This window comes from Tachyglossus aculeatus, chromosome 5 (assembly GCF_015852505.1).
Source record: "Tachyglossus aculeatus isolate mTacAcu1 chromosome 5, mTacAcu1.pri, whole genome shotgun sequence".
Lineage (NCBI taxonomy): Eukaryota > Metazoa > Chordata > Mammalia > Monotremata > Tachyglossidae > Tachyglossus > Tachyglossus aculeatus.
The window spans coordinates 38,974,751-39,002,451 of record NC_052070.1 but is presented as its reverse complement, the minus strand read 5'-3'; the positions used below and the strand labels follow the sequence as shown (position 1 = coordinate 39,002,451).

General features: G+C 48.2%; 1 protein-coding gene across 1 annotated transcript in view; it reads left to right on the top strand.

Moving 5' to 3' along the window:
- Window positions 1–26,558, top strand: part of VWA5B1 (von Willebrand factor A domain containing 5B1) — a 123,610-nt gene extending 97,052 nt beyond the window's left edge. The window contains 4 exon segments of the mRNA XM_038747279.1: window positions 20,133–20,207; window positions 22,820–22,886; window positions 25,184–25,310; window positions 25,887–26,558. Coding sequence (XP_038603207.1) covers window positions 20,133–20,207; window positions 22,820–22,886; window positions 25,184–25,310; window positions 25,887–26,558 — 941 coding nt within the window.
- Window positions 26,559–27,701: the final 1,143 nt, after the last annotated feature.

The window sequence follows — 27,701 nt, the reverse complement described above, 5'->3', positions numbered from 1 at the left end:
CAATCAATCAATGAATCGGCATCATTTACTGATCACTTACTGTATGCAGAGTACCTTCTCCTCCACTAAAATGGAGAGTTGAGAGTAGATTTCCATCCCTCGGTTCTCAGGGATGACCTTGGGGTCCTCGGGCACGCTTCCTCTTGGCCCTTCTTCTGGCCCCACCGATCTCTTCCTCAGATTCATTCATTCATTCATTCAATCGTATTTATTGAGCACTTACTGTGTGCAGAGCACTGTACTAAGCACTTGGGAAGTACAAGTTGGCAACATATAGAGACAGTCCCTACCCAACAGTGGGCTCATAGTCTTTCTGCTCTATCTCCTCTCTGCCTTCGACACTGTGGACCACTCCCTTCTCCTCAACACGCTATCCTACCTTGGCTTCACAGAGTCTGTCCTCTCCTGGTTCTCCTCTTATCTCTCCAGTTGTTCATTCTCAGTCTCTTTTGCAGGCTCCTCCTCCCCGTCCCATCCCTTACTGTAGGGGTTCCTCAAGGTTCAGTTCTTGGTCCCCTTCTGTTCTCGATCTACACTCACTCCCCTGGTGACCTCATTCGCTCCCACGGCTTCAACTATCATCTCTACGCTGATGACACCCAAATCTACATATCTGCCCCTGCTCTCTCCCCCTCCCTCCAGGCTCGCATCTCCTCCTGGCTTCAGAACATCTCCATCTGGATGTCTGCCCGCCACCTAAAACTCAACATGTCCAAGACTGAACTCCTTGTCTTCCCTCCAAAACCCTGCCCTCTCCCTGGCTTTCCCATCACTGTTGATGGCACTACCATCCTTCCCATCTCACAAGCCCGCAATCTTGGTGTCATCCTTGACTCCGCTCTCTCGTTCACCCCTTACATCCAAGCCGTCACCAAAATCTGCCTGTCTCAGTTCCACAACATTGCCAAGATCCGCCCTTTCCTCTCCATCCAAACCGCTACCCTGCTCACTCAAGCTCTCATCCTATCCCGTCTGGACTATTGCATCAGCCTCCTCTCTGATCTCCCATCCTCGTGTCTCTCCCCACTTCAATCCATACTTCACGCCGCTGCCCAGATTGTCTTTGTCCAGAAATGCTCTGGGCATGTTACTCCCCTCCTCAAAAATCTCCAGTGGCTACCAATCAATCTGCGCATCAGGCAGAAACTCCTCACCTTGGGCTTCAAGGCTGTCCATCCCCTCGCCCCCTCCTACCTCACCTCCCTTCTCTCCTTCTCCAGCCCAGCCCGCACCCTCCGCTCCTCTGCCGCTAATCTCCTCACGGTGCCTCGTTCTCGCCTGTCCCGCCGTCGACGCCCAGCCCACGTTCTCCCCCTGGCCCGGAATGCCTTCCCTCCCCACATCCATCAAGCTAGCTCTCTTCCTCCCTTCAAGGCCCTACTGAGAGCTCACCTCCTCCAGAAGGCCTTCCCAGACTGAGCCCCTTCCTTCCTCTCCCTCTCGTCCCCCTCTCCAACCCCACCGTTTTACCTCCTCCCCTTCCCCACAGCACCTGTATATATGTATATATGTTTGTACATATTCATTCCTCTATTTATTTATTTATTTTACTTGTACATATCTATTCTATTTATTTTATTTTTGTTAATATGTTTGGTTTTGCTCTCTGTCTCCCCCTTCTCGACTGTGAGCCCACTGTTGGGTAGGGACTGTCTCTATATGTTGCCAATTTGTACTTCCCAAGTGCTTAGTACAGTGCTCTGCACACAGTAAGCGCTCAATAAATACGATTGATTGATTGATTGATTGATTGCTGGGCCTGAGGCGAGGGGGCTGCCAGCCCCCGGAGAGGGAGAGAAGGCCAAGGTTGGATCTGGTCTCAAAGTTCACCTCCCTCCCAAGCTGGGTTCTGTAATTCCAGTACCATCCGTAATTCCACCCGCTGATTCTCTCAGATTCAATTGCCGGACGGAAGGAATGCAGGGGGACCGCTGGTATTTGCTTGCCAGGAAAGCTCTCTCTAATGAAGGTTAGTCTAGTCTGCTTCATCCCAGAGAAGCAGCGTGGCTCAGCGGAAAGCGCATGGGCTTTGGAGTCAGAGGTCATGAGTTCAAATCCCAGCTCTTCCAATTGTCAGCTGTGTGACTTTGGGCAAGTCGCTTCACTTCTCTAGGCCTCAGTTACCACATCTGCATAAAGGCGATTAAGACTGTGAGCCCCCTGTGGTACAACCTGATTGCCTTGTAACCTCCCTGGCACTTAGAACAGTGCTTTGCACATAGTAAGCGCTTAATAAATTCCATCATTATTATTATTATTATCTCATGCCCGCTGCTGTTGCCAAATCTGAGCTGGTGAGGGTGGTCACTGCTGGAAATATCCCAAGGGTGAGTCCTGTCCCAAGGGTGCTGAACCCAATACCTGACCTGGTCGGGCCTGAATTCTGGGGTTGGAAAAGGGTTAGGACTCTCTTCAGACACATTTTGACTTGCAGGGGTCCATGGGCCTTTGAGATTATGCAATGAATTGTCTATGTGTGAAAGCAGCAGAGCATTCATCTCAGTAGCTACATTTCTCTTCCCCTTTGGGCTTCCAGTCAATTAATGGTATTTCCTGAGCACCGGGAGAATCAATCAGTCAATCAGTGGTCTTTATTGAGTGCTTACTAGGTGCAGAGCACTGTTCTAAGCACTTGGGAGAGTACAATACAAAAGAATTAGCAGGCAGGTTCCCTGCCCATATTGAGCTCACAGTCTAGAGGAGGTCCTAAATAATAATGATGGTACTTGTTAAGTGTTTACTATGTGCCAAGCACTGTTCTAAGTGCTGGGTTAGATACAAAGTGATCAGGTTGTCCCACGTGGGACTCACAGTCTTAATCCCCATTTTGCAGATGAGGTAACTGAGGCACAGAGAAGTGAAGTGACTTGCCCAAAGTCAAGTGGCGGAGTCAGAATTAGAACCCACAACCTCTGACTCCCAAGCCCTTGCTCTTTCCCCCTTCTAGACTGTGTGCCTGTTGTTGCGTAGGGACCGTCTCTTTATGTTGCTGATTTGTACTTCACAAGCGCTTAGTACAGTGCTCTGCACACAGGAAGCGCTCAATAAATATGATTGAATGAATGCATGAATGAATGTCCACCAAGCCACAGGGTCTTGGCCCTTTGGGCCTGCTTTTCCATAGCCCAACCAGCCAAGACCTTGTCTGTGGTGGGCTCCAAAACACCAGCTGGACTTGCCCTATCATCAATCGTATTTATTGAGTGCTTACTATGTGCAGAGCACTGTACTAAGCGCTGTACTAAGCACTATCGATCAATCAATCAGTGGTATTTATTAAACGTTTACTGTATGCAGAGCAAAATACCAAGTAAGCACTTGGAAGACTATAATACAATAGAGTCAGTAGACACGGTCATTCTAGTCCTTCTAGACTGTGAGCCCGTTGTTGGGTAGGGACTGTATAAGTTGCCAATTTGTATTTCCCAAGCGCTTAGTACAGTGCTCTGCACACAGTAAGCACTCGATAAATACAACTGAATGTCCTCAGGGAACTTACAATCTAGTGGGGCAGATAAAAAAATTAATTACAAATTGTGGGCAGGGGACGTGTCTACCAACCCTGTTAAATTGTATTCTCCCGACTGCTTAGTACAGTGCTTTGCACGCAATAAGTGCCTAATCAATTCCATTGATGATGATCTGTACAGAGCAGCAGTGTGGGTCAGTGGCTAGAACACAGGCCTAGGAGTCCGAAGAACCTGGGTTCTAATCCCAGCTCCGCCACGAGTCTGCTGCTTGACCATCATCATCATCAATCGTATTTATTGAACGCTTACTGTGTGCAGAGCACTGTACTAAGTGCTTGGGAAGTACAAATTGGCAACATATAGAGACAGTCCCTACCCAACAGTGGGCTCACAGTCTAAAAGAGGGAGACAGAGAAGAAAACCAAACATACTAACAAAATAAAATAAATAGAATAGATATGTACAAGTAATATAAATAAATGGAGTAATAAATATGTACAAACATATATACATATATACAGGTGCTGTGGGGAAGGGAAGGAGGTAAGATGGGGGGGATGGAGAAGGGGACGAGGGGGAGAGGAAGTGAAGTGACCATGGGTTAGTCACTTCACTTCTCTGTACTTCAGTTACCGCTTCTGGAAAATGAGGATTAAGACTGAGAGCCCTGTGTGGGACGTGGACTGTGTCCAACTCAATTACCTTGTATCTACCCCAGCTCTTAGAACAGTGCCTGGCACATAGTAAGCATTTAATAAATACCACACACTACTATTATTATAATTATTATTAGGGGCGGTGGGGTGAATAGCAAAGTGCTTAAGGTATGTAGACACAAATATATGGTCAGGGTCGCACCTGGAGAGTTTCCAGTCCTCTACCAGCCACGGCTATGAGATGGAGAGTCAAGCAGAGGCCTATCTATTCTGCTCTTGGCTTGGCCAGTGGCTAGCGAGTGGAAGGCAATCTGTTTCAAGTCAAAACTCCCCTGTGCTGGGCAGCAGCAGCACGGCAGAGAGTCGAGGGCGGAGACTCTCATGGAAGGAGGCGGTGGTAAACCATTTCTGTATTTTTTACCAAGAAAACTCTATGGGTACACTTACCAGAACGATTGCAGATGGAGAGAGGGGCGTTCTGGGAGAGTTGTGTCCGTGATGTCGCTATGGGTCGGAAACAACTCCATGACATAAGACAAGACACAGTCAAGTGCAGATGGGGGGGAGAATAGGGTGGGGAAAAGAGAGGTAGAGTAGCAGTAAACCAATCCAGGTTCACACCAGGGATGTCGCCTTCCTTTGGCACTCCCTTCGGACACTTCTGGATTTTGAGGGATCGTGGAACCTCACAAATATGGTGGCAGCTGAAAGGCCAATGGGCAGTCACAGCTACTCAGTGAGGCCTAGTGGAAAGAGCACAAGCCTGGGATTCAGGTGACCTGGGTTCTATTAATTTATTATTATTTATTATTATCATTTATTTTAACAATAATTCATTATTATTATTATTATTTAATTTATTATTTATTATTAATAATAAATGCCATTATTATTCTATTATTTCTGATGGCATTTATTAAGCGCTTATTATGTGCAAAGCACTGTTCTAAGCACTAGTGAGGTTACAAGGTGATCAGGTTGTCCCACGGGGAGCTCACAGTTTTAATCCCCATTTTCCAGATGAGGGAACTGAGGCCCAGAGAAGTGAAGTGACTTGCCCAAAGTCACACAGCAGACAAGTGGTGGAGCTGGGATTTGAACCCATGACCTCTGACTCCAAAGTCCATGCTCTTTCCACTGAGCCACGCTGCTTCCTGTTCCACTGCTGGCTTTGCCACTTGTCTGCTGTGTGGTCCAGGGCAAGCCGCTTCTCTTCTCTGTGCCTCATGTTCCTCATCTGTAAAATGGAGATTCAGTATCTGTTCGCCCTCCAACTTAAACTGAGCCCCATGTGGGACAGGGACTGCATGCAACCCGATTGACTTGCATCTACCCCAGTGCTTGACATATAGTAAGTTCTCTTCTCACCTTACCTTGATCTCATCTATCTCACTTACACTTACAGTGCTCGGCACGTAGTACGAGATTAGCAAATACCATCATTGGTCTCACTGTGTATGTAGGATCCCCTTCCCCCTGCTTTCAGTTTCAGAGAGAATGTTACATTAGGGAGTGAAATTTATTGGGGAAAAAATACGCCATTGCCATCCAAAGACTGGTGGAAAAGATTAGGACTTCTGTCTAGAAAAGTGAAGGGGGGGAGATTTGAAGTCAACAAAATCACGAAGGGTGAGGATGACTGAACACGAAATCACACCACAGCGGGCCTAGGGACCACACACTGATGCTTGAAGGTTGTAGAGTCATAAACCAAATCAAATGAGCCCCCTCCTCCCAGACTGAGCCCCCTCCTTCCTCTCTCCCTCCTCCCCGCCTTACCTCCTTCCCCTCCCCACAGCACCTGTATATATGTAAATATGTTTGTACATATTTATTACTCTATTTTATTTGTACATATTTATTCTATTTATTTTATTTTGTTAATATGTTTTGTTTTGTTGCCTGTCTCCCCCTTCTAGACTGTGAGCCCGCTGTTGGGTGGGGACCGTCTCTTTATGTTGCCAACTTGTACTTCCCAAGCGCTTAGTGCAGTGCTCTGCACACAGTAAGAGCTCAATAAATACGATTGAATGAATGAATGAAATTAATAATTGTGGTGCCAAGCACTGTACTAAACGCTGGGGTAGAGACAGAATAATCAGAGCCCACGTGAGGCTCACTGTGTAACTAGGAGGGAGAACAGGTATTAAATTCCCATTTTGCAGAGGCAGGAACTGAGGCACAGTGATTTCTCCAAAGTCTCTCAGCAGGTTTGAGGCAGAAGCAGGTTTAGAACCCAGGTCCTCTGCCTCCCAAGCCAGTGTTCAATCCATTAGGCCACGTTGCTTATTTATGATTAAGCGCATGTTGTGGGCAGTAAGGCAACCGTCACAGGTACAGCCCTGCAGAGGTCACAGCCTTATGACTCCTGAGCACTGATGCCAATTGGTTTCTTTACCAATGCCCATCTCCTCTACCCACCCTACCACAATTGGGTAGCCTTGGCTTTAGATGTTGTGGAAAGAAAAGCTGAGGGGATGAGGGAAAGAGGCCACGGAGGAATTTTTCTGCCCTAGACCCAGAATTACCTAGTTCCCAGTTCCTGTCATTAGGAATCAAAGAAATCAAAGCCAATGGGGCGCATAAGAGGTCTTTGCTTCCTATTAGAGAAGCAGGCGGCTTAGTGGAAAGAGCCTGGGAGTGAGAGGACCTGGGTTCCGATCCGTGCTCCACCACTTGTCTGCTGTGTGACCTTGGGCAAGTCACTTAACTCAGTTCTCTCACATGTAAAATGGAGATTTAATACCTGTTCTCCCAGGTATTAATTTCTCAGGTATTAGTTATTAGTCTAGGAATTATTCTGCCCTAGACCCAGAATTACCTAGTTCCCAGTTCCTGTCATTAGGACTCAAAGAAATCAAAGCCAACGGGGCGCATAAGAGGTCTTTGCTTCCTATTAGAGAAGCAGGCGGCTTAGTGGAAAGAGCCTGGGAGTGAGAGGACCTGGGTTCCGATCCGTGCTCCACCACTTGTCTGCTGTGTGACCTTGGGCAAGTCACTTAACTCAGTTCTCTCACATGTAAAATGGAGATTTAATACCTGTTCTCCCAGGTATTAGTTTCCCAGGTATTAGTTCTCCCAGTTTCAGGGAAACTGTCTGACCTGATTAGCTTGTATCTATCCCAGTGCTTATTACAGTGCTTGGCACATAGTAAGTGCTTGCCAAATAACTCAGTTATCATTATTATTATTGGGTTTCCTTGAGTGTCTGAGAATCAGTGGGTTTTGTTGGAGGGTCCCTACTAGGCTACCCCACTGAACCAAGTTCCGAACCCAATACACCGAAGCAGTGTGGCTCAGTGGAAAGAGCGCAGGCTTGGGAGTCAGAGGTCATGGGTTCTAATCCTGGCTCTGCCACCTATCATCTGTGTGACTTTGGGCAAGTCACTTCACTTCTCTGTGCCTCAGTTACCTCATCTGGAAAATGGGCATTAAGACTGTGAGCCCCATGTGGGATGACCTGATTGCCTTGTATCTCCCCCAGTGCTTAGAACAGTGCATGGCACATAGTAAGCATTTAACAAATGCCAAAATTATTATTATTATCCATCCTCGTTGCCTCTTTGGGGTTGGATCAGCCTATGGCAGCATGACCCCAGACCACACTGGCAATAATTATATTATAATATAATATTATATATAACAATTACGGTATTTCTTAAGCACTTACTTTGTGCCTAGTACTGTTCTAAGTGCTGGGTTAAATACAAGGTAATCAGGTTGGACACAGTCCCTGTCCCACATGGGGCTCACAGTCTCAATCCCCATTTTCCAGAGGCCCAGAGAAGTAAAGTGACTTGCCCAAGGTCATGCAGCAGACCGTGACAGAGCCGGGATTAGAACCCATGACCTCTGACTCCCAAGCCTATGATCTTGCCCACTGTTGGGTAGGGACTATCTCTATACGTTGCCAATTTGTACTTCCCAAGTGCTTAGTACAGTGCTCTGCACACAGTAAGCGCTCAATAAATATGATTGATTGATTGATTGATTGATAGGCCATGCTGCTTCTCCCAATACGTAAAATGGAACCTCAAAAATGGTTAGATCACCTTTCGAGCACACCACCCTGCTTTGATTGGTTTAGTTTTCTGTTTCCCTCTTTGAGAGCCTGAAGGTGGAGACCGGAGCACTGGGAGGGAGTTAGACGGATGCTTGGAAGAAATTCAGGTGACTCCCCACTGCCCATCCGGCCTAGCTGGAGGTGAAGGAGAGAACCGTTTACTCCTGTATCTTTTTGCCCCCATCTCAAAGCTGAGGGGGGCATCTTTTGAGTGCCGATTGGAAACGGAAGCTTCTTGGGGAAAGGATGAGCTGGGGAAGCATGGAGACAGGTGCAAAATAATGGAAAAATCAGGAGCGGGAGAAAGCCAATGAGCGGAAATGCAAAGGCAGTCGTGCAGACTCAGCCAGGCAGTTGAAAACGATACCGTGATTAACTTGCCGCTCTCGATTCTGGTTTGGATACATCATCCTCCAACTGCTTGGGCTCGTTCCTAAATTTGACACCATTAGAGCATGGGGGAGACGCGACCGGGGTTTATAAATTATACAGTGTTTTTTCTTCCAGAGAATAATAACCCACTCTAATTATAATGCTTATATACTTCTATAGCACCTTCCCGGCAAGGTTCTCAAAACATTTCACTATCACAAGTTAATTGAGCTTCACCACCCTCTACTGAGACTGAATAGGATGATTATCACTAGTTTGGGGAAACTGAGGCCGGAGGTGGTGAGCCGAAATGTGGGGCAGGAAGGAGGGGAGCAGGAGGGAAGTCAGACTGCATGCGGTCCCCGGAAAATCATTCATTCATTCATTCAATCATTCAATCGTATTTATTGAGCGCTTACTGTGTGCAGAGCACTGTACTAAGCACTTGGAAAGTACAATTCAGCAACAGATAGAGAAAATATCTACCCAACAATGGGCTCCCAGTCTAGAAGGGGGGATCAGGCCAACTCCTGGGCCTAGCAGGATGGATGGATAAGCTAGTGATTCCATAGTCAGAGAGTCCTCTCTTCACAACCTGAATAAATGGCTCTCTACTGGTCCATATGCACCCAGTTCTTCTTACATAATAATAATTATTGTGGTGTTTTTTATGCACTTACTACATGCCAGGCACTGTATTAAGTACTGGGGTAAATACAAGCAAATTAGGTTGCACACAGACCCTGTCACACATGGGGCTCACAGTCTTAATCCTCATTTTACAGTGGGAGTTACATTCCTACAATCTCCTGGGCCTATCAGGATGGATGGATAAGCTAGCGATTCCATAGTCAGAAAGTCCTCTCTTCACAGCCTAAATAAATGGCTCTCTACTGCTCCATATGCACCCAGTTCTCCTAACATAATAATAATAATTGTGGTGTTTTTTTATGCACTTACTACATGCCAGGCACTGTATTAAGTACTGGCAAATCAGGTTGGACACAGACCCTGTCCCACATGGGGCTCACAATCTTAATCCTCATTTTACAGTGGGAGTTGCATTCCTACAATCTGTAGCTCAGGAAAACTCAGGCGACAGAACTGCTCACGTCTGATGCTATGAGGATGTCCTATTTGGAAGGATTAGACAATGGGATGGAGAAGCAGGGAGGCCTACTGGAAAGAGCAAGAGCCTGGGGTTCAGACCTCCGTTCTAATCCCTCTTTAGTTGTCTGTTGTGTGACCTTGGGCAAATCACTTCACTTCTCTGCGCCTCACTTTTCTCAATTGTAAAATGGAAGTTTGGTTCCTGTTCTCCCTCCCATTTAGACTGTGAGCGAGCCTCAAGTGGACAGGGACTGTGTCCAGCCTAAATTACTTGTATCTACCCCAGTGCTTAGCACAGTTCTTGAAACATAGTAAGCAATTAATAAACAATAATAATAATAATTATCAGATGATAATAATGATTCCTGAGGAACGAGAAAAGGCACTGGGATTGTTAATCTGGAAGGGAGAAGGCTGAGGAGATTTAATAGCAGTCATCCCCACCCCATTATCACCCAAATACTCAGGATTGACTATTGGACAGACACTTGCTTATCAGACATCTTAGGCCCCATAGCTTTATCCTAGAGCTTCAGTTCAGAACCAGGAAAGACCTAATGAAAAGAGCATGGGCCTGGGAAAATGAAACCCAGGTCCTAAGGCTCGACATTTGCTGGCTCTGTGACCCTGGATAAGTCACCTAACTTTTCTGTGCCTCAGTTTTCTCTCTGCAAAGTGGGGAGTCAATCCTCATATCATATCCTCCCTCTTCTTATTAAACAGATACTTGCTCTTCCCCACTTCAAAACCTTATCGAAGGCCCATCTCCTCCAAGAAGCCTTTCCTAAACCCTCCTCTCCTCTTCTCCCACTCCCTTCTACACCTCTCTTACTTGCTCCCTCCCATCCCCACAGCACATGAGTATATAAATCTGTAATTTATTTATTTATTTATTTATTTATATTAACGCCTGTCTCCCCCTCTAGACTGTGAGCTCTCTATGGGCAGGAATGTGTCTGTTGATATATTGTACTCTCCCAAGCGCTTAGTACAGGGCTTTGCACACAGTAAGCGCTCAATATATATGATTGAATGAATGCATAAATGAATCCAGCAATGGAATTTATTGAACATGACTGTGTGCACAGCACTGCACTTAGCACTTGAGACAGTACAACGAGAGAGAAGGTAGACATGATCCTGGCTCTCAAGGAGCTTATGTAATGGGGGAGACAGAAATGAAAATAAATTATGAGTAGGGGAAGCAGCAGAGAACAAAGCTATGTACTTTAGGGTTGGAGCTGAGTATCAGTATGCTTAGGCGGTATAGACTCAAGTGCAAAGATGATGCAGAAGGGAGGGAGGGAGGATAGTGTGGGGATATGAAAGGTGAGGGAAAGCTTCCTGCAGGAGATGTGATTTTAGTAGGGTGTTGAATCAATCAATCACATTTTTGAGTGCTTACTGTGTACTAAGCTCTTGGGAGATTACAGGTTAACAGCGTTGATAGACATGTGGAGATGAGGAGAGTGGCGGTCTGTCAGTTGCGAAAGGGGATGGAGTTCCAGACAACAGGGAGGGCCTGGGCAAGGGGGTTGAGGAATAGATGAGATTGAGGTACAATGAGTAGGTTGGTGTAAGAGGAGCGAAGTGTGCACATTTAAGTTATAGTAGGAGAGAGGATAGGGAGCAGGGAGAAAGGTGACTGAATGCCTTAAAATCGATGGAGGGGAGTTTTTATGCTAGATGCAGAGGTAGGTAGGCTACCATTGGTGGGTTTTGAGGAGTAGGGAGACATGTGCAAAATAAGTTTTTAGAAAAATGATCTGGGCCTCCGAGTGAAGTGTAATAATAGCATTTGTTAAGCGCTTACTATGTGCCAAGCAGGCTGGAGGCAGGGAGATGTGCTAGGAGGCTGCTGCAGCCATCGAGGCTGGGTGGATATAACAAATGCCTGAACGAGCTGGGTGGCAGATTGGGTGAAGAGGAAGGGGTTTATTCTGGAGATGTTATGAAGATAGAACCGGCAAGATTTGGTGACTGACTGAATGAGGGGACTGAAAGAGAGTGATGAGTTGAGAATGATGCTAAAGTTGCAGGTTTATGAGTTAGAGAGGATGGGTTAAACATGTTCTTCCTACCCCCTTAAAACTGTGAGCCCTATAAGGGACAGAGACTGTGTCCATCAGATTACCTTTTATCCAGGCATAGTGGATGGAGCCTGGGCTGGGAGTCAGAGGTCATGGGTTCTAATCCCGGCTTGGCCACTCATCTGCTATATAACCTTGGGCGAGAAACTTCACTTCCTCTGGGCCTCAGTTCCTTCATCTGGAAAATGGGGATTGAGACAGTGAGCCCCATGTGGGGTAGGGACTGTGTCCAAACTAATTTGTTTGTAACCACCCCAGTGCTTAGTACAGTGCCTGGCACTTAGCAAATACCATTACTAATATTATTATTATCTAACCCAACACTTAGCATAGTGTTAGGCTATTACTATTAAGTAAGCACTTAACAGATGCCATTACTATTATTATTATTATTGTTATCTAACCCAACACTTAGCATAGTGTTAGCCACTGAACTATTATTATTATTATTATATTATCATTATTAGTATTATAATCTTGAGAAGCAGTGTGGCTCAGTGGAAAGAGCACGGGCTTGGGAGTCAGAGGTCATGGGTTCTAATCCCGGATCTGCCATATGTCTGCTGTGTGACCTTGGGCAAGTCACTTAACCTCTCTGAGCCTCAGTTCCCTCATCTATAAAATAGGGATTAAGATTGTGAGCCCCATGTCGGACAACCTGATCACCTTGTATCCCCCCCAGCATTTAGAACAGTGCTTTGCACATAGTAAGCACTTAATAAATGCCATTAATAATAATAATGGCATTGTTATTATCAGAAAATGGAGGGCAGCCCTGGCAAACTCTGAGTTGCAGAAGGTAGAGACAGCCCCAGCTGCTGGTCTGCAGACTGAGAGAGAATGAATTTGTGGTCAATATTGGTCCATCAGCAAACCACACTATAGTAATGATGAAGATCTTTCCCCAGAGCATTCTAAGCATTTCCACCTCCAAATCAATGTTTGGCTCAGAAACAGCCTGGTTAAGTGCCCTTTCAGAGAACCATGAGTAGGTTTGTAGCATTGGAGAAAGGAAGCGAGTGTACACACCTGGGATTCCCTGAATTTCTAGGGTGTGTTCACCCAATAGCAGGTCTGATAACAATCTTTTCTGCAGAGGGAAACTGAGGCACAAAAAGAGAGAGAACTTTAGTTAGGGAGGCTGATTGTGCTGCACCAGTTCTATGCCTTGGAGGAAACTTGATGTAATTATCTAGCTCATGACATTGGTGGTCCCAGGGCTCTGCCTGGCCCCACAGACTTTTTCCAACATCGTCATCAACAGGCCCACCCAGCTGAGAAGTGTTGATAGAAGAAGATCTCTCAAAATCCACCCCCTCCACATGCACATCAGACTGCATTCCTTCGCACCTTTTCAAAACTCTTGCCCCCTCCCTTCTTCCCTCCCTAACAGCCATCGTCAGCTGTTCGCCCTCCAATGGCTTCTTCCCCACTGCTTTCAAACATGCCTGTGTCTTCCCTTTCATAAAAACCCCTCCCTTGACCCCACAGTTCCCTCCAGTTATCGTCTCTTCTCCTTCCTACATTCCTCTCCAAACTCCTTGAGTGAGTTTTCTACACCTGCTATCTCAAATTCTTCTCCTCCAATTCTCCCCTTGACCCCCTCTGATCTGGCTTCTAGACTGTGAGCCTGTTGTTGGGTAGGGACTGTCTCTATATGTTGCCAACTTGTACTTCCCAAGCGCTTAGTAAGTGCTCTGCACACAGTAAGTGCTCAATAAATATGATTGAATGAATGAATGGCTTCTGTCCCCATCACTCCACAGAAACTACTCTCTCAAATGATATCAATGATCTCCTTCTTGCCAAATCCAATGGCCTCTACACCATCCTAATCCTCCGTGACCTCTCAGCTGCCTTCCACTGTGGACCACCCCCTTCTCTTGGAAACTTTATCCAATCTTGGCTTCACTGATGCTGTCCTCTTATCCCTCTGGCCATTCATTCTCAGTCTCCTTCGTGGGCTCCTCTTCTGCCTCCCACCCCCTAACTGTGGGAGTCCCGCAAGGGTCAGTTCTGGGTCCCCATCTACACCCACTGTATTGGAGAATTCATTCACTCCCATGGCTTCAACTACCTCCTCTATGCAGATGAAACCCAAATCTACATCTCTAGCCCTGATCTCTCTCCAGTCTCGCATCTCCTCCTGCCTTCAAGACATCTCTACTTGGATGTCCTCCCATCACCTCAAACTTAACATGTGCAAAAACAGAGCTCCTTAACTTTCCATCCAAACCCTGTCCTCCCCCTGACTTTCCCATCCCTGTAGATGACACCACTATCCTTCCTCTCTCAAAAGCCCGTAACCCTGGTGTTATCCTTGACTCCTCTGTCATTTAACCCACATATTCAATCCGTCACCAAATCCTGTCGGCCCCACCTTCACAACATCGCTAAAATTGGCCCTTTCTCCTCCATCCAAACTGCTACCACATTAATACAATCACTCATCCTATCCTGCCTGAATTACTGAATCAGCCTCCTCACTGACCTCCCAACCTCCAGTCTCTCCCCACTCCAGTCCATACTTCACTCCACTGTCCAAATGATCTTTCTACAGAAACATTCAGGACATGTCACCCCCTCCTCAAAAATCTCCAGTGGTTGCCTGTCCACCTCCATAGCAGACAAAAACTCCTCACCATTGGCTTTAAAGCACTCCCTCACCTTGCCCCCTCCTACCTCACCTCACTTCTCTCCTTCTATAACCCAGATTGCATACTTGGTTCCTCTGGTGTTAACCTTCCCTTCGTGCCTCAATCTCACCTGTCTCACCACCGGCCCCTGGCCCACGTCCTGCCTCTGGGCTGGAAGGCCCTCCCTCCTCAAATCTGCCAGACAATTACTCTCCCCTGGTTCAAAGCCTTACTGAAGGCACATCTCCTCCAAGAGGTCTTCCCAGACTAAGCCCCACTTTTCCTCATCTCCCACTCCCTTCTGCATCTCCCCGACTTGCTCTCTCTGCTCTTACCCACTCCCAGCCCCACAGCATTTATGTACATAGCTGTAACTTTATTTATTTCTACTGATGTCTGTCTCCACCCCCTCTAGACTGTGAGCTCATGGTAGGCAGGGAGTCACCAATTATCATTGCATTGTACTTCCCCAAGCACTTAGAACAGTGCTCTGCACACGGTAAGCACTCAATAAATACGACTGAACAAATTAATATTAAGTGTCTACTCTATGCAGAGCACTGTAGCAAGTGTTGAGAAAGAACATAATTGTAGTAATAACATTACTAACACTCGTGATATTTGCTAAGCACTTACCGTGTGCCAATGACTGTCTGAAGTAATCAGGGCAGACAAAGTTCCTGTACCACACAGTGGTCACATTTTAAGTAGGAAGGAGGACAGGAATTTCATACCCATTTTCAGATGAGGAAACCACAGCTCGGTAATGTTAAGTCCCTTGTGCAATGTCACACAGCAGGCAAGTAACAGAACTGGGATTAGAATCCAGGTCCCCTGATTCCCCTGCTGCTGTTGTTTCCACTAGGCATGATGCTTATTGTCACTGTTTAGATGTTATACCTCTCTAGCTGCCTTAGAACTCCCTCTCTGAACCAAAAGGCCAGGGGGGAACAGCTGGAAACAATATCCACGTCTCAGGATAAGCCCTGCGGGCTGAGCACCAGGGGCAAGGAGGCTCTTTTCTCCATTTACTCTTTCAGAGCATAAATGCCAAGAGAACTGAACACTCCATGGGGCCTGGGGTGAATGTGGGCCATCTTGGTAATAATAATAATAATGGCATTTATTAAGCACTTACTATGTGCAAAACACTGTTCTAAGTACTGGGGAGGTTACAAGGTGATAAGGTTGTCCCACCGGGGGCTCACAGTCTTAATCCCCATTTTACAGGTGAGTTAACTGAAGCACAGAGAAGTTAAGTGACTTGCCCAAAGTCACACAGCTGACAATTGGCAGAGCCAGGATTTGAACCCATGACCTCTGGCTCCAAAGCCCGGGCTCTTTCCACTGAGCCATGCTGCTTCTGTCTTGGTGGGATACTTTAACTCTGTCCAGAGGCAGACTAAGTTCTTGAGTGATTCTGAGGCCCTTCCACCAGAGATCACGCCATCCTGGAGCCAAGGGTGGGGTAGCTATCAAGTGCTTAGAGGGTAATAATAATAATAATAATAATAATAATAATAATAATAATAATAATAATAATGTTATCTGTTAAGCACTTACTATGTGCGAAGCACTGTTCTAAGCGCTGGGGGGATATAAGTGTGATCAGGTTGTCCCACGTGGGGCTCACAGTCTTCATCCCCATTTGACAGATGAGGGAACTGAGGCACAGAGAAGCTAAGTGACTTGCCCCGTCACACAGCTGACAATTGGCAGAGCCGGGATTTGAACCCATGACCTCTGACTCCAAAACCCGGGCTCTTTCCACTGAGCCACGCTGCTTCTCCAAGTGCATAGACAAGGCAGAAGGGGGAGCGAGTAATAATAATGATTAATAATAATGATGGTATTTGTTAAGTGCCTACTACGTGCCAGTCACTGGGCCAAGCGCTGGGGTGGGCACAAGCAAATGGGGTTGGACACAGTCTCTGACCCACATGGGGCTCACAGTCTCAATCCCCCATTACAGGTGAGGTACCTGAGGCCCAGAGAAGTGAAGTGATTTGCCCAACGTCACACAGCAGACAAGTGGCAGAGCCAGGATTAGAACCCCTGAGGTTCTGCTTCCCAGGTCCGGGCTCTATCCACTATGCCATGTGTAGAGGCGCCTCACCAAAGGGACCGTGTCCATCCACTCTGTTTTATTGTACTCTCCCAAGCGCTTAGTAAAGTGCTCTGCACGTAGTAAGCTCTCCAGCAACTCTGGATCTTGACAAGGCGAGCAACACAATGCACACCCTGGACCAGGGCAGTGGCAGGGAGGAGGAGGTTTGGGGGTGGCAACAAATGAATAGGCAGAGGCCATTTAGTGACTGGGAGGGGGGGGCTCCTGCCCCCTGATAATAATAATAATTTGGTATTTATTAAGCACTTAATATGTGCAAAGCACTGTTCTAAACACTGGGGAGGATACAAGGTATGATATATCAATCGATAAGATTGATTGATTGATCATGATCCCACCCAGAGTTCCCCAGCACAGTCCTCGCATATAGACTATAAGCTTGTTGTAGGGAAGGGCTATGTCTTCCAACTCTGTTCATTCATTCATTCAGTCATATTTATTGAGCGCATACTGTGTGCAGAGCACTGGACTAAGCGCTTGGGAAGTACAGGTTGGCAACATATAGAGACGGTCCCTACCCAACAGTGGGCTCACAGTCTAGAAGGGGGAGACAGAGAATAAAACAAAACATATTAACAAAATAAAATAAATAGAATAAACCTGTACAAATAAAATAGAGTAATAAATATGTACAAACATATATACATATATACAGGTGCTGTGGGGAGGGGAAGGAGGTAAGGCAGGGGGGATGGGGAGGGAGAGGAGGGGGAGAGGAAGGAGGGGGCTCAGTCTGGGAAGGCCTCCTGGAGGAGGTGAGCTCTCAGTAGGGCCTTGAAGGGAGGAAGACTCTGTTATAGTATACTCTGTTCTAGTAACCACTTAGCACAGTGCTCTGCACTCAGTAAATGCTCAATAAATACGTTTGATTGGTTGATCAATAGCTAAGAGCAGCACTCTCCCCTGGTAAGAACCCAGCTCAACCCGAAGCAGTTGTCAGAGATGACAGTCTCCTGAACCCAGGATCTGCGCGGCTCTGGGCCCCAGAGGAGTCCCCGGAGATCCTGCAGTCTCAGTCAATCAGTGGGATTTATTGAGCGCTTACTCTGTGCAGAACACTGTACTAAGGCCTTGGACGAGTACAGTTCAACAGAGTTGGTAGACGCATTCCTTGTCCACAAGGAGCTAAAAGTCAAGAGCGGGAGGCAGACGTTGAAATAAATACAAATGGGGGAAATGTCAGGGTATAAAGATATGAACCTAAGTGTTGTGGGGCTAAAGGTGGGGTGACTAGCAAATGCTTAAAGCGTACTGCGCTTAGTACAGTGCTCTGCACACAGTAAGTGCTCAATAAATACGATTGAATGAATGAATATTGATAAGAATAAGAATAATAATTAGGGTCCTTGTTAAGCACTTATTATGTGCCAAACACTGTTCTAAGCTATCGGGTAGGTACAAATTAATCAGGTTGGACACAGTCTCTGTCCCCCGTTCATTCATCCAATCGTATTTATTGAGCGCTTACTGTGGGCACACCACTGTACTAAGCGCTCACACTCTTAATCCCCAATTTACAGATGCGGTAACTGAGGCCCAGAGAAGTGAATTGATTTGCCCAAAGTCACAGAGTAGACAGTGGAGGAGCTGGGATTAGAACCCAGGTCCTCTAACAGCCCATATCCTCTAACTCCATGCTTTAGGCCACACTATTTCTGAGTGCATAGACCATCATAGGCACTGCATCACCCTGACTTGCTGCAATTCCCTCATCTGTAAAATGGGGATGAAGACTGTGAGCTCTCCATGGGACAACCTGATCACCTTGTAACCTCCTCAGCGCTTAGAACAGTGCCTTGCACATAGTAAGCGCTTAATAAATGCCATCATAATAATAAATAGGCAAAGATTCAAGTCTGTAGGCTGCAGAGCCTGTAATCAATCAATCAGTTGTATTTATTGAATGCTTACTGTGTGCAGAGCACTGTACTAAGCGCTTGGGAAGTACAAGTTGGCAACATATAGAGACAGTCCCTACCCAACAGTGGGCTCACAGTCTGTAGTCTATAAGCTTGTTGTGGGCAGGGAATGTACCTATCTATTGTTGTATTGTACTCTCCCAAGCACTTTGTACAGTGCTCTGCACACAGTAAGTGCTCAATAAACACAACTGAATAAGTGTACTCTCCCAAGTGCTTTGTATAGTACTCTGCACCCAGTAAGCATTCACTAAATATGACTGATTGAAATGAGGATTTACCCTCTTCAGCCAACTTTAAGTTCCCCTTCACACTATCTCTTAGCTCCTGTCTCACCTAGGGATTGCTCAGCTGTTGTGTGACTCTTGACATTTATGGAGAATGTAATGCAGCTTTTTTCTCCTGGGTTCCAAGAATCTGAGAGAGTCAGGCTGGCTGGGTTTTCCTGCAGAGCAAACTCTGTCTGGAAAATGGTCTGGAAAAGACCACAGGCCTGGGAGTTGGAGGATCTGGGTTCTAATCCCAGCTCTGCCACTTGTCTACTGTGTGAGTTTAGCCAAGTCACTTCACTTTGTCTCAGTTCCCTCATCTGCAAAATGGGGAATCAATACCTGCTTTCCCTTCTACTCAGACTAAGAGCCCCATGTGGGACCTGATTATTTTGTGTCTATTCCAGTGCTTAGTACAGTGCTTGAAACATAGTAAGTGCTTAATTAATAATAATAATAATAATGATAATAATGGCTTTAATTAAGCTCTTACTATGTGTAAAGCACTGTTCTAAGTGCTGGGGAGGCTACAAGGTGATCAGGTTGTCCCACGTGGGGCTCACAGTCTTAATCCTCATTTTACAGATCAGGTAACTGAGGCACAGAGAAGTTAAGTGACTTGCCCAAAGTCACACAGCTGACAAATGGCGGAGCTGGGATTTGAACCCTTGACCTCTGACTCCAAAGCCCGTGCTATTTCCACTGAGCCACGCTGTTTCTTAATAATAAAGTTGGCATTTGTTAAGCGCTTACTATGTGCCAAGCACTGTTCTAAGCACTTGTGGGGGGGGGGGGGGGCGGTTACAAGGTGATCAGTATGTCCCACTGGGGACTCACAGTCTTAATCCCCATTTTACAGATGAGGTAACTGAGGTCCAGAGAAGTTAAGTGACTTGCCCAAAGTCACACAGCTGACAAGTGGCGGAGCTGGGATTTGAACCCATGACCTCTGACTCCAAAGCCTGTGCTCTTTCCACTGAGCCACGCTGCTGTTATTATTAATAATTGGCAAGATCCTGGGCCTCAGAGTCAGAGAATCTGGGTTCTAATCCCATCTCTGCCACATGTCTTCTGTGTGACCTTAGCCAAGTCACACCTTTTCCGTGCCTCCATTTCCTCATCTATAAAATGGGGATTCAGTCCTCCTCTCTCCTTCTCAGACTGTGAGACCCGTGTGGGACAGGGACTGTGTCCAAACTGATGATCTCGTATCTTCTTTGGCACTTAGTACAGTGCCCGGCACATTGTAAGAGTTTAACAAGCACCATTAAAATAAAAAATGCCCAGATTGCAAGTGCCTGGAAGGTCCCAGAGGACTGATCTCATATGTCTCGGAGCCGGAGGGAGGCTGTCAGTCGGGCGGAGGGCAGCAGGGACCCATGAAGGAACAAAGAAGTTGAATGCACTTCTGCTTTGCAGATCTGGAGGAGAACAGCGAGTCCCTCTGCAGTTCCCCCTCCTCTTCCAGCTGGGAAAAGTGCAGTTTTCCAGATGGTAAGTGACCATCTATTTATCTCTGTCATTCCCTAGCCCCATTGGACTGAAAGACACAGGTCAAGCTGTCTCTATCGAGGTCCAAGTTGTTTTGTTTTGTTTTTTTAAATGGTATTTGTTAAGCACTTACTATGTGCCAGACACTGTATTAAGCTCTGGGGTAGATACAAAATAATAATAATAATCGTATTTATTAAGCACTTACTATGTGCCAAACACTGTTCTTAGTTCTGGGGTAGATATAAGGCAATCAGGTTGTCCCACGTGGGGCTCACAGTCTTAATCCCCATTTTACAGATGCGGTAACTGAGGAACAAAGAAGTTAAGTGGCTTGTCCATGGTCACACAGCAGACAAGTGATGGAGCCAGGATTAGAACCCATGCTAACCTGTGCTCTTTCCACTAAGCCATGCTGCTTCTTGTAGTTGTTCCCAAAGAGGGACTGACGCCTGTGAAGGAAAGTGTTTTTGGACCCATTTTGCAGAGAGGGAGACTGGGTCCCATAGAGGTTGAGGAGAAAGTCTGGAACAGAAATAGAAATCAGGCATCCACCCTTCCACTACTTCATTCTACCCGTTAGGGGATTATGCTGGTTCTGAAATGGAGGTGCCACAGTTTGGGCAGGGGGAGAGGCACATAGGTCGGGTGGAGGGGCATCTTAGAGAAACAGTGGCTCAGTGGCAAGAGCCTGGGCTTGGGAGCCAGAGGTCATGGGTTCTAATCCCTGCTCCACCACTTGTCAGCTGTGTGACTTTGGACAAGTCACTTCACTTCTCTGGGCCTTAGTTCCTTCATCTGCAAAATGGGGATGAAGACTGGGAGCCCCATGTGGGACAACCTGATCACCTTGTATTCCCCGCCAGCTCTTAGAACAGTGCGTCGCACATAGTAAGTGCTTAACAAATGCCATCATTATTAAAATGACCTCAGAGTATCTTTTAGACATGGAACTTGGGTTTTTGAAGACAAATAAGAAAGCAACAATCCCCATGTCCAGCTTGGTCCCAGCAGTCATCGCTCTCCCTTTCGGAGGGTGAGAAAGAGGAGAAGTTTAGATGGGCAGAGGCTCACCGGAGCTGCAGGTTAAGCGATGTTGAGCCCTTACTTGCTTTCAATCAATCAATCAATCAATCGTATTTATTGAGCACTTACTGTGTGCAGGGCACTGTACTAAGCGCTTGGGAAGTGCAAGTTGGCAACATATAGAGACAGTCCCTACCCAACAGTGGGCTCACAGTCTAGAAGAATAATAATAATTATGGTATTTGTTAAGCGCTTACTGTATGTCAGGCCCTGTCCTGAGTGCTAGAGGGGAATACAAGCAAATCGGGTTGGACACTGCCTGTCCCACATAATAATAATAATAATGGCATTTATTAAGTGCTTACTATGTGCAAAGCACTGTTCTAAGCTCTGGGTAGGTAAGCTTTCGTCATGCTTACCTACAAACCCAGGACATCACAGGGCCAAGCGCGATCTGGAGAGTCAAGGGCAGAATCCGAGCCTTCCCCAGCCCTAGCCCAGATTATCTGTGGGGAAAAAACAGCCCCTCAAATCTCTCAGGTTCCCTAGCCCCCCACAACCCTCCAACCCCCATGCCATGCTGAGAAACCCAGCTTGTCTTGAAAGAGAAAAGTGAGCCGCTGGGGGAAAAGAGGCTGCAGTGGGGCCTAGGCCAGACCTGCTCAGAACCCCAGGACCTCACCCTCCCTCGTGTGGTTGCCCCACATCTGTGATGCTTGTGGGCGTTACACCAGACGTTACACCGAGAATGCAACGTACTCTTGGGATGTCATATGGAGCACGCCGGAGCAATCAAGCCCAGATCTGTCCAAACCTATGTCAAGATGACAATAATAGCTAGAACAAGTGATGAATACAATTTACTAACAATTTTAATCCTGCAGTCAATCAGTCAATCATATTGAACACACTGTGTGCAGGACATTGTACTAAACAATTGGAAGAGTGAGATATAATAGTCTAACAGACTCTTTTCCTGCCCATAATGAGTAGGAAAGGGGTGACAGACATTAATATAAATAAATTATAGATATTTACTTAAGTGCTGTGGGGCTGGGAGGGGGGATGAATAAAAGGAGCAAGTCAGGGCACTGCAGAAGAGAATGGAAGAAAAGGAAAAGAGGGCTTAGTCAGGGAAGGCCTCTTGGAGGAGACATTTCTTCAATAAGGCTTTGAAGATGGGGAGAGTAATAGTCTGTCGGATATGAAGAGGGAGGGAATTCCAGGCCAGAGGCAGGATGTGGGCGAGAGGTCGGAGGTGAGATAGACGAGAGCGAAGTACAGTGAGAAGGTTAACGTTAGCAGAGCTAGAAGTTCACAAAATGGTGTGCTTCAAAAATTCTGCATCAAAAATCCACACTGCCGCCCTGCTCTCTGGTGCTGGGGCTTGAGACCACCGCCTCCCTCAGTTACATTCTGAAACGGGCCCAGCTCAGCTCCTTCTACCTAACCCCGCATCACCAACACAAGAACCAGCGACTGTTCATCCCTCTCCCTCCCCTGCCACCACCCCAAGACTGATGTAGTTTGGCTGCAGAGGTTGAACCTCCATCTGTGCCATCTCATCTTTGCCTTTGGTTTCTTTCCAGCTCCTCTGGGCAGCCCATCCATCTCCACTTCCTCTCCAAAGTCCTCAGAAATCCTCTTTGCTGCCAGGTAAGCATCCAAGGAGTGTTTCCCATCAGCCAAGGAATTCTTGTCTCTCTCTTTTGAACCCTGGGGCTGAAATGGGCATCAGGGGTGGGGCAGACCTGTGACGGTGCCCAGTGTCCCAGATGTCCCTTTGCCAATCCAGAAGTAATAGACATACGTTATCTCAGGTGCATTTGTGGTTTATACGATGTCGTTATGATGTCACACAGAATCTTCAAACAGAAATCCGCCAAAACTGTGTGTCCCCTGGGGCTCCCTCGGCCACCCAGCCCTCACTCCAGAACCGTTGCGTACCCTCCCGGGCCCCTCTCTTCTAGACTGTAAGCTAAACTGTACTATTCTAAACTGTAAGCCCATTGTGGGCATAAAATGTGTCTGTTTATTGCTATATTGGACATAGTATAGCTGCTCTGAACACAATAAGCGCTCAAAAAATGCGATTGGCTGACTCCCGCAGGTGCCACTTCCAAGCAGATTGAGCAATGGGAGTTAAGACAGAGGGAGGCTGGCACTTACAAGAAAAAAAATGGACATAAAGACTTCCAGTGTCGTGCCAGTCCTGGATAGAGATCTGAACAGCAGAAGAAACAGACTATCCAGTTTAAGACCAGATGAATGGCTTCCCTCGGGCAGGGACTTCTGGAAGATGAGGGGGGACAGTCCCAGGGGTGGCAGAGTTGCTTCAATCAATCAAGCGGATTTATTGAGCACTTACTGTGTGCAGAGCACTGTACTAAGTGCTTGAGAGAGTACAATATGACCAAGTTGGACACCTTTCCTACCCACAGTGAGCTTAAAGTCTAGAGGGGAAGAGGGACATTAAAATAAAAAATACATTTCATATATCTACCTAAGTGTCAGGGGGCTGAGGAAGGGGGTGAATAAATGGGCCCAGACATAGACTCACTGGGGAGGGGGTTGTTGGCTTTCAAATTGGAGGCTGCTTACTGAAGGTCGCCCCTCCAGCCCCTGTCCACGTAAGGCTTTCCACAGGGTAAAACCAGAGTGTTGGCTGTGAAATCAGCCTGTGATAATCAATCAATCAATCAATAAATCAATCAGGGAAGAGCATAGCCTAGTGGAAAGAGCACGGGCCTAAGAGTCAGAGGAGCTGGGTTCTAATTCCGGCTCCACTTCTTGCTTGCTGTATGACCTTGGGCAAGTCACTTGACTTCTCTGTGCCTCAATTCCCACATCTGTAAAGGGGATTAAATTCATTCATTCATTCAATCTTATTTATTGAATGCTTACTGTGTGCAGAGTCTTGTACTAAGCACTTGGGAGAGTACAGTACAACAATAAACAGACACATTCCCTGCCCAAAACGAGCTTACTTAGACTGTGAACCCCATGAGGGACAGGACTGTGTCCAATCTGATTACCTCGTATCTACTGTAGTGCTTGTTATTATTATTCTTTATTATTATTATTATTATGTGCTTACTGGATGCATAGCACTATACTAAACACTTGGGAGAGTACAATACAACAGAGGTGGTAGGCATTCTGTCTGCCTTAAAGGAACTTACAGCCAAGAGAGGGAGAAAGATATTAAAATTAATTACAGATATGTACATAAGTGCTGTGGGGGCTGAAGATGGGGTGAATATTAAATGCTTATAGGGAAAGGGAGTAGGGGCAATGAGAGATTAGTTGGGAAAGGTCTCTTGGAAGAGATGTGGGTTTGGGGCTAATTTCTAGCAGCTCTCTCTGCCACTTATAGAGAAGGAGAGAGAGCTATCCCCCTCACTTTGGACAGTTTCTTTGGTCCAGGCTTTCGCCCTTCAAATTTTGATCCCCACCAGAGCAACTGAGAAAGAGGAATGGGAGACTTCTGGACCCCATCAGGCTCTCCCCCACATCCCCAACACGCACACACACACACACAAACACATGTCCCCCTCTTGGGTGGAGACTTGTCTGTCCCCCCTATTGATAGACATCTCTGACAGCTGTCACACTTGTCATATTCTTGGCCCACCTCTTCTCCCAGCTCCTGGGCTTAGCTCCTCTTTCCCTCTGGCCCAGCCAGGCAGACTCTGTGAGCCCCATAGAGGGAGGACGGGCCTGTAGGGGGTTGCCCGGGAAGGGACAAGGGCATGAGTTGAATTCCTGGGGGAAGGGAGAGGGGCCCACCAGGAGGAGGCTGAGGCTTGGAGGCGAGCACTGAGGAGAAAAGGAAAGGGTTTGTCTCCGGGTGACAGGCGGCTCCAACATTGGAGGGAGAGTGGAGGGAGGTGAGGGGTTGCCTGGACAGTGGACCTCCGCTGCCCATCCTGACCCTGGCTGTGTTTGCCCAGGTTGAGCCTGAATAAAACCAGGCTTCTGACTCGAGCCGCCAAAGGGTTCATGAGCCGATCGCCAACGAAGCCCACTGAGCCGCCAGCTGTCGAGAGCGAGAGTGAGAGCATGGATTATCTGCCGCTGGTGAGTAATAGAGGGTGGTCCCGGGGAACCCCCGGGAGGTGTGGAGGGGTGGGGAAAGGGTTGATGGGGGAGCTCAGACCAGACCGGACTGATCCACTGGCAGCTGGGAGAATCCCTGGGCTTGTGTGGGCTGCTCCGGTCCCAAGGGGCTCAAAGACGTCCATCCCTTTCCTCTTTCAACTGGCTCAGGGCAGTGCCAAACCTCCTTGGAGCTCAGCTCAACTCGGGGGGGTGGGGGGAAACTTCTGCTCCTCAAACACTCCCCTCAACCCTCACACTCTCGACATCTGGACTGAGATTCCCCAGTAGTGAGTTTTGGAGTCAGGCCAGTCCTGTCTTGGACTCACTGGTGTCTCCTCTTCAAACACCAAAGCCCACGGGACTGTGAGTCTAAAGTCAGAGGCCTACGGGACTGTGAGTCTAATGCTGTGGGTTAGCCCCACAAGGGTCCTGCTGAGTGGACAGGCCCTCAGAAAAACTCCAGGAAGGTGGATTTAGGAGTTGCTCCTCCCCCTTGGTTATTGTGAGGGCTCTAGGCCCTGGGAAGGAGGCTCCAGCCCATCGTATCCCCCCTAGGTGTCCCTGCAGCTGGCCTCAGGTGCCTTCCTGCTCGACTCGGCCTTCTGTGGAGCCACCGGCATCCCCATGGAGAAGCTGAAGTGGACCTCCCCGTTCCTCTGTCACCGGACCTCCCTCACATCCTGCTCCCACAGCAGCTCCTGCAGCACTAGCAAGCTTCTATCAGGGGGGCCCAGCGAGCAGGAGAGCACCCCCCTCCCAGCTGCAAGTGGTCCCCCTGAAGCCCCCCGCCCCCGGCACTGGTCAGGTGGTGCAGCTGAGAGCCCCTCCCGGGGTCTCAGGGCTGAGGATGGACTTTCCCCCGTTCCCCTCCCCGGCCGCCGCATCTCCTCGCCGGAGAGACCCCGGGCGGCCTCCGCCGACAGCGGGCAGGGATCCGAGGCGGAGAGCCCGGAGCTGGGGCCCGGGCTGATGGGGATGGAAAAAGAGGGGAGGCTGTGGGCCACGGCGGTGGCGCTGGCCTGGTTGGAGCACAGCTCGGCCGCTTACTTCATCGAGTGGGAGCTGTTGGCGGCCAAGGCCAGCACCTGGCTCGGCCAGCAGGAAGTGCCTGAAGGCCGCACTTTGGCCGCTGTCAAGGCCGCCGCCCGGCAGCTCTTTGTCCTGCTGAGGCACTGGGATGAGAACCTGGAATTCAACCTACTCTGCTACAACCCCAACAGCATGTAGGGTGGGGCGGAGGCCCCGGCGGGAGGGAGGCCGTCCGGGGACCCGAGTCTTGGTGAAACACTCAGGGCTGCCCTGTCAATTGGCCAGCAGCTGCTGCAGAGATTTTAGATAAATCATGGAGTGTTTCCCGGACCTCCCCTGGCCCTGACCCCACTTCCTGTCCCGGCAGAGCCTCTGGCCCCTGTGACTCAGCAGGAGCCCGGGGGAATCACCGCCAAAGAGCGTCCTTAAACCACCCCTATGTCTCCCTGTGGGTGGGTGGGAATGGCAGCTCAGGGCAGCCTGGGTAACCTCCACCCCAGAGGCCTTGAGGTTTCTGAGCAACTGGGCTCCGGCCTAGAACCCTCAGCCTTTCCTTTCAAGACAGGGGCAGATGGCTCGGGGAGGGCTCCCTGTTCACCCCAGTTCTGGGGGGACATTGGGACCCCACCTACTACTTTTCCTTATCTTCACCCCTCTTTCGATTCAAGTGTAGAGTGAAGGACCCTGGAGGATTCTTAGTGGGGGCTAGAGGCTGCTCTAGAAAAGGCAGATTATGAGGAAACCCTACCCCTCCATGCACACTGGAGTGCACTGTGGGCCGTAGGGGGCTAGGGGAGCATGGGGTGACAGGATAGAGGCCCACGGTGTGGAGGAATGGAGATCACCTCAGATCTGAAGTGGTGGAAAGGTTGGGGCTGAGGCCAGGAGCTTCGTTCCTCCCGGCCCTGGCGTTCTCCCGTCTCTGTGAACAGCCACAGCCCAGCTGGTGTTTTATTCTCACCATCCGGGGTTACTGCTTCCCTCGGACCCGATCCCCAGACCCTCTCTTGGGTGGCAACCCTGGGGCTTTCCAGCTCTGAGCTCCTGCAGTCACTAGTCCTTAGCAGAGGCCCAAACAGTGCCTGGTAGCCCTTCTTCCTTTGTCAAGTGTGACTCACCACCCGACAGAGTGAGCCCTAAGAAATATGCCCATAGGCACCCTCCTGGGCCAAGGATGGGAGGAAGGAGCCTGGGATGCTCCGTGACACCCCCCCCCCGGCCACCAACCCCGGCCTTGCTGAGCACCACAGACCTCCTGGCCCTGGAGTCCCGGCTCCCAGAGCTTCAAACCCTACATTTCCATGATTGATCACCCTCCCCACCCCCGAACTTGGGTTTGGG